The sequence below is a fragment of the Centroberyx affinis genome, unplaced genomic scaffold, assembly GCF_046629955.1.
Source record: "Centroberyx affinis isolate AG114_WGS23_722 - 3 ecotype Tasmania unplaced genomic scaffold, CSIRO-AGI_Caff_v1 ptg002289l_1, whole genome shotgun sequence".
NCBI lineage: Eukaryota > Metazoa > Chordata > Actinopteri > Beryciformes > Berycidae > Centroberyx > Centroberyx affinis.
In genome coordinates, this window is record NW_027280565.1 from 96,119 (window position 1) to 102,994 (window position 6,876).

Sequence of the window (6,876 nt, forward strand, 5' to 3'; positions counted from 1 at the left end):
TTCTGTGTTGTATAAAGGAATGTGGCTAGCAAGGAACGAACATGAGGAAAGTAACGTTAAGGACTCCGACATAAACAGACGTGATAGCTAACGTTAGCTGTTAGCCAGTAATGTTATTAGCAGACAAGCCGGTGATGTTAGCAGGCCGACGAGCCGCACGCACTCACAGCTCTGTCACAGTATTGAGACAGATATGAGAGTCATTTAGTGCTTTTTGAGTTGCGCGTGCTCCCCGCTTCTATTTCCCATTCATAAAAGTATGAGTGAGCCTCTCTCGCTGCTGGCATTAGCAAGCTAACGTAACGTTAGCTTCCCTGGCTAATTTTACATTACTGGCTCTACAGTGAATAGAATGACGCATTACTGCCAGACGCTTAGTTTAGTTCATGAATTAAATTACCGACAACTTTATTATTCACAGCCTACCTGACTTAATGTTCCGCCTCTCTCTAACACTGCTGCAGCGTTACAAGCTAACTGTAATAGACCGGAAGGATGCGAACCAGAATAACGAATAGGACTTCCGGTTAATACTTCAAAAATAAAAGCAAAGCAGTCGCCATGGGTGAAACACTTACTCCGGGGCACGTCATTTGTCAAAATAAATAATCATCATCATTATAAACTACTTATGTCGCGTCTTTCTTAAACAGAGTTTATAAGGTGCTTCTCAGAATAAAAATCAGAATACAATAGTAAAACAAAGAGAATATAATAGTAAAAATTACAAGAATCACAAAAAAGCAAAAGAGAGAAATAAAGGCTGCAGGCCAACAGCTTCAGCTCATTCAGAGCAGAGAGACAAACACTGAGGCTACAGATCAAATGTTTATTGTGGAGCAGCAGGTCGCATTACAACACAATCAATAATAATAATGATAATAAACTTTATTTGTATAGCACCTTTCATACAAGAAATGCAGCTCAAAGTGCTTTACAACAAAGAAATTACATGCCCCAAGTGCTTCACATAAAACCTGATAATAATAGTGAAAATAAGATAAAGATGAGAATAGAATACATAGAACGCATCTTCACATGAAAAAAGACATATAATGAGCATAAAAACAGGGATAGAATGTCATAATTAATGTAAAATAAGATGGAGAATAAAACCCACTTGATAATAGTAGTAAAAATAAGATAAAAATGAGGAATGCATAACATAAGATGGAAAATAAAACCCACTGAATAATAATAATAAAAATAAAGTTAGAACCAGACTCTCTCCTTAACCCTGACATTAAAAACACTCACTACCCACCACCTGGAGCTAAAACACGGGAATGGACACGTTAGTCTGTAAAAATTTAATTATTTTTCATTTAAAATGGGAAGTGAAAGCTCATTTTCCATCTGCAGCCTGTAACCTTAAAGTGAAAACGCACACCACCCAAACACATGAGGGTTTCAAATGCCAAGCAATGGAAGATCACTGGGAAGATTAACACGAGTTTCAGCTGAAAACACCAACAGACAAGAAACTGAACCCTGTGAGCGACTTTACTGAAGGAAAGAAAAAAGTCTTTGTCCGCCATGTTGGAGACTGAATCCGTCCGTCCTCCACTGTCAGGAAGGAAATCAGAGGATGAAAGATTCATTTATTCTAATTAGGGCTGCACGACTGAGGCTGAAATGATAAATCCTGATTATTCTGTTACATATGTGATAATTATCATGATTAATCTCAATGCTTTGAGGAGGAAAATTATTTTATTGCACTTTTAACGTGTTAAATAAATATCTTTACTAGTTCCAATGACAGCACACATGCTGAATTAAAGTCACCTTGTTATCTGACTCCCCATCATAACCCAAACCTATTCAACAATAAATGCCAAAAATGATACAAAATTTCTATTTTCGTGCATGTTTCTATCAACTCTCATTAGTTAATGTTAATCCTTAATGTGATGTATTTCCTGTTGAAACAGGATGTTGGGGCGGGGCGTAACGCAGGGAGGAATCATTCAAAAGTGTAAACCAATGAGAGATCAGTTAGGGAGAGAAAGGCAGTTTGATTGGATGGGAGGGGCGGAGGGGCGGGACTGTTCAAAAATCTGTGATGTTTTATTGGTTGTAGTGCTGGTGCAGCGTGATGTCATCATTAAAGAACTGGTTTTCAGGAAGGAAAAGGAATGGGATTTTGATATAAGAATACAAGAAAATAAAAGCTTTGTTGATTTTTTGGGGGCATTTATTGTTAAATAGGTGTATATTATGACAGACATATTTTTTTCCACTTTATTACAACTTTAATTCTAATGAACGATCGAAAAACATGTATAAAACCAATATCAAAGTAATTTCTCATGGTTATTGTGATATCAATTTTGTCCATATTTTGCCTTACTGCAGATTCAGCAGTGTGTTTGTCATTTCCATGTGACAAATCTGAAACCACAGAGTTTATAATTGAACTTCATATCATAAGCAGACAGAGGAGCTGCAGACTTTCCTCAGACAGCAGTTTGGTTTAATGAAAACATTCAACGCTCTGCAAACTGTCACATGATCTTCACTGTTCGATACACACAAACTCACACATGGCTGCATCCTCTAAACTTTTTTCCAAACTTCAATTTCTCGATTTGATTTGAAGATTTTGGTGTTCAGTATGATTTACACTGATATTCCCCCTACTGACTCCTACGGCCATATCTCTCTAAGGATGAAGATTACACTTCACAGCAGAAAATATCAGAATATGAGAGATGACTTTTCCAAATTTTTTGTGCAATTTCCAAACTTATCAAGACCAGGAAATGACCAAAATATTTTTTCCATATATTTACAGACTTCCCAGACCTGTAGGAACCTTTAAAACAACTGAGTGGGTTTATGTTTCCAGCAGACAGTAACTTGCTCCTGTTCATCTGATTGGTTGTGATGGAAACCTGATGACACACAGCAGACTGTGGCTCTAATGTTCCTGTTCTGTCAGTAAAGGGCTTCAGCTCGCTAATAAACTCAACAATGTTCCGTTTAGTTTCACTTTCACTCCAGTCGTCAGTTTGTCAGAATCGGTGCGACCTTCCAAAAAGGTGAAGGTCGTATTTAGGAATGAAACTCTTCCTCGTCAGGTTTCTGAGGTTCCGGGGTCAAACTCGGTTTCGTAGGGTCAAAAGGTTTCGTAGCACCGGAGCTGCGGCCGAGGCGGCTGCATCCCACAATGCAGCAGGAGAAGAATGATGTCAGAGTCCGGTCGCACCTCTGAACAGCGAGCGGCTGTGAGACTGAAGCTGTGATCAGACAGAAGCTCAAACTCTAAAGGAACAGAGACGGTAATGAAGGTGAAGATAAAACCGCAGCAGAGACAGTTAGCGCTGGTTCTGCTTGCTGTTGAAGAAGAGGAAGAGGAGGATGAAGGTTCTTGACGTTCTGCTGGAGAACAGAGCGGGTTCATCATCTGATCCCAGAGCTGCTGGACAAAACTTAAGTGTGGTGAAGTCAGTTTGCTGCCGCCTGTTTGAGCCTGAAGCCCAACGAGGAGCCGGAGTCTGGACTCAGGAGGGAGAAAACCTCTGAACCAGAGGCAGCAGCTCTGAACTCTGCTCACAGGCAAAGTGAAAGATTCAGAGCCAATGAAGGAAGAAAGACCAATTTATACTTCTGTGTCAAAGTGTCTCCACAGCTTCCTGCTCCTCTCCAAGAATGTAAGCTGTGATTGGCCGCTCGGTGTCTCCACCTCCTGTATGGGCCGCTGTGGGCCGATGGCAGGGCTGAACGATTTTGAAAAAATATCTCATTGCGATTATTTTGACTGATATTGCAATTGCGATATGATTAGCGATATTAAAGGGAATGATCATTTTTACATCATTATTCTCATTTTCATTGAAAAACGTATTAAAATGATTACGGTGTGATCTTTGTGGGGATCTGTACCAAACAAAGATGTTTTCTTAAGTCTGTAGAATATGATGTGTAGGCCAGGACATCTCTGCAGCACCACAATATTTACTTTAAAATGCTATTTTGACACATTTCACCTTTAACAAATATTGCCCTAGCAGACAGTGAAGACAACATGGAGCAGAAGAAGAGAGACGAGCTGAGGAGGTTCAGAGGTTCATCTGGACCACAGATCATCTCCCGGTTATAAAGACACCAGATGAACTGCAACATCCACAACATGAGTTTCACTACGACTTCTTCTGTGGTTTCTTCTGTGTGAACAAAGCTCCACACTGACATCTAGTGTTTCTATGACCAGAATCACAGTGTGCAGAAGTGGAAACGCTCGGCCGAACAGCGTAGCAACGGCGACATTTTGACACAGAAGAGTAACTTTGTCTTTGTAGCAGAAACATCCAGTGGTCTGAGGTCCCGGCTCATTTCCCTCTGAGTTCAGATTGAAGACTTTACTGTTTTCTTTCTCCACGGACAGTCAACATCGAAGCGTCCCGGCTGAGAAGGTTGGGCGGCGTAACGTCCCGACTCGGCCGCTCCGCTCCGCTCCGTCTCCGCTCCGGTCCAGACGTTAGGAGGACTTCTCCTCTCCGTGGCTCTTGGCGTGCCTCCGGAGCGAGTAGGCGTCACTGAAGCACTTGCCGCACTCGGCGCAGCAGTACGGCCGCTCCTCCGTGTGAGTCTTCATGTGGTATTTGAGCGGCGTGCTGAGCGGGAAGCCCTTCCCGCAGACCAGGCAGGTGTAGGGCTTCTCTCCGGTGTGCGTCCTCATGTGGATCTTCATGTCCGAGCTGTTGGTGAAGCCTTTGAAGCAGAACTGGCAGCTGAACGGCTTCTCCCCGGAGTGCGTCCTGGAGTGGCGGATCATGGACGAGGCGATGTTGAAGCATTTCCCGCAGACGCCGCAGCGGTACGGCTTCTCGCCCGTGTGCGTCCTCATGTGGATCTCCATGTTGCCTTTCCGGCTGAAGCCTTTCCCGCAAACCCCGCAGCCGAACGGCTTCTCGCCCGTGTGGCAGCGCAGGTGCACCGACAGGTCCACCTGCCGCCGGAAGTTCTTGCCGCAGAACTCGCAGACGTGGATCTTGACGTGGCTCCTCAGGTGCTCCAGCAGACAGTCCCGGGTGGGGAACAGCTTGCCGCACATGGCGCAGAGGCGGTGGGCGTCCTCGGCGTGGATCTCGGCGTGGTTCATCAGCGAGCCGCGGTAGCTGAAGGTCATGCCGCAGACTTTGCAGAAACAAGGAGCGCCGTTTCCCTCGCCGTCCTCGGGGTCGGCGGCGGCGGAGGGGAAGTCGGCGGGGAGGCAGAGCGGCGGCGGGGCGTCCGGCTCGGAGGAGGTGCGGGGTGGGGCGTCCGGCTCGGAGGAGGTGCGGGGCGGGGCGTCTTCGTCCCTCGGCTCCGCCTTCGGGGCGTCGGCGCTCGGCGGCCTCTCGCTCTTGCAGACCGGGCTGTAGATGAACTCGATGACCTCGGCGTCCCTCTCGGGCGGCGCCGGAGCGTCCCGCGCCTCCTGGCCGGCCCACACCTCCTCCTGCTCCTCCTTAATGGCGGGAGGCTCCAGGTCTTCGCCGTCAGACCGCTGCGGGGAAACCGGGCCGGCGAGTCGCTGCTGATCTGCAGGGAGGAAGAAAGGCTGGTTTAGCAAGAATGGCAACCAGGAAGTAACTCCTGCTGACTCAGCTGGGGAGGGGGGGGGCAGTGTAGCTGGCTAGCTAGCAGAAGTTGACTATGTCAGCAGAAACACACTCAGCTGCCAGCTAACAGCAGCTTTAACACAACTGGACATTCTCTCCCTCACACACACACACATGAAGCTGCTGTTTACCGTCAGTCTGCTGCAGGGGAAAATACCGTTTCACCTTTATGGGAAATGAGCACAAGGTTCAGGAGTCTTCTGTGAAGTCCTTTATTCAGACCTGGTTCAGTTCAGTGTTTCAAACGGCTCACAGTGAAGCTCAGAGCTTTTACACACTGCAGTAAACAACAACATAAATCTCGGCATGAAGCCAAACCCGCAGGTCAGATTTCTTGGCTCAGAGACAAACCCCTCACCTAATATGGGACACACGGAAACACACATTCACCTATAAGAACAGTCAAAATCATCCCGTAACCATATATAGCCCACGTGCACGCATACACGCACTGATTACCTCACCAAGGTATGAAGAGAAAAACAGACAGAGAACAGAAGAACAGAAGAACAGAGTGTGTTATTCATATAAAGAAACACAGTATTGATTGTATTGCTTACACTGTAACTTTAACTCCGGCTGCAGGTCGGTCTCTGCCTGTCGGTACTGGCGGATCACCTCCTCTTCATACTCCACCATCGCTCTCTCCACCAGGCCGAAGATCTCCTCCGCCGCCGCCGTTAATCTCTCGTTAACGAGCGACTTCAGCAGCTGCAGTTTAGACATTTTGAACCGGGCGAACCGAGGCGGTAAATATCAAAACAGATCCGAGTCCAGAGATCTGACTGCTGCTCATCACTCAACTCACACCGGAAGGTGTCAAGTCACCTGTCTGCAGGCAGCAGATGAACTTCCGGGTTGTTGTTTTTGTTTTTCAAAATAAAAGCATAGCACTTCCAGAGACATTCAGGCATTCTCTCTGCCTTGTCCTATAGGCAGTGGAGGAAGAAGTATTCAGATCTTTGATTTAAATAAAAGCAGTAATACCACAGTGTAAAAATACTCTGTTACAAGTAAAAGTCCTGCACTCAAAATCTTACTTAAGTCAAAGTACAAAAGTATTAGCATCAAAATATACTTAAAGTAGCAAAAGTAAAAGTAGTCATTATGCAGAATGGCCCATTTCAGAATCATATATCATGTTATTGGACTATAATTATTGATGCATTAATGTGTTCATCACTTTAATGTTGCAGTTGATAAAGGTGGAGCTAATTTAGTGGAGCTAATTTAATTACTTTATATACTGCTGGGTATCTTAACCTAT

The 6,876-nt window shown here is 45.2% G+C and overlaps 1 protein-coding gene across 1 annotated transcript; it reads right to left on the minus strand.

Moving 5' to 3' along the window:
• Window positions 1-4,012: 4,012 nt before the first annotated feature.
• LOC139655504 (gastrula zinc finger protein XlCGF57.1-like) lies at window positions 4,013-6,357 on the minus strand. The gene is made up of 2 exons (XM_071532939.1): window positions 6,170-6,357; window positions 4,013-5,529 (listed from the first exon to the last, which is right to left on the minus strand). Exons 1-2 carry the CDS (start codon window positions 6,333-6,335, stop codon window positions 4,484-4,486), a joined length of 1,212 nt encoding a protein of 403 aa, XP_071389040.1. The 5' UTR covers window positions 6,336-6,357; the 3' UTR covers window positions 4,013-4,483.
• Window positions 6,358-6,876: the final 519 nt, after the last annotated feature.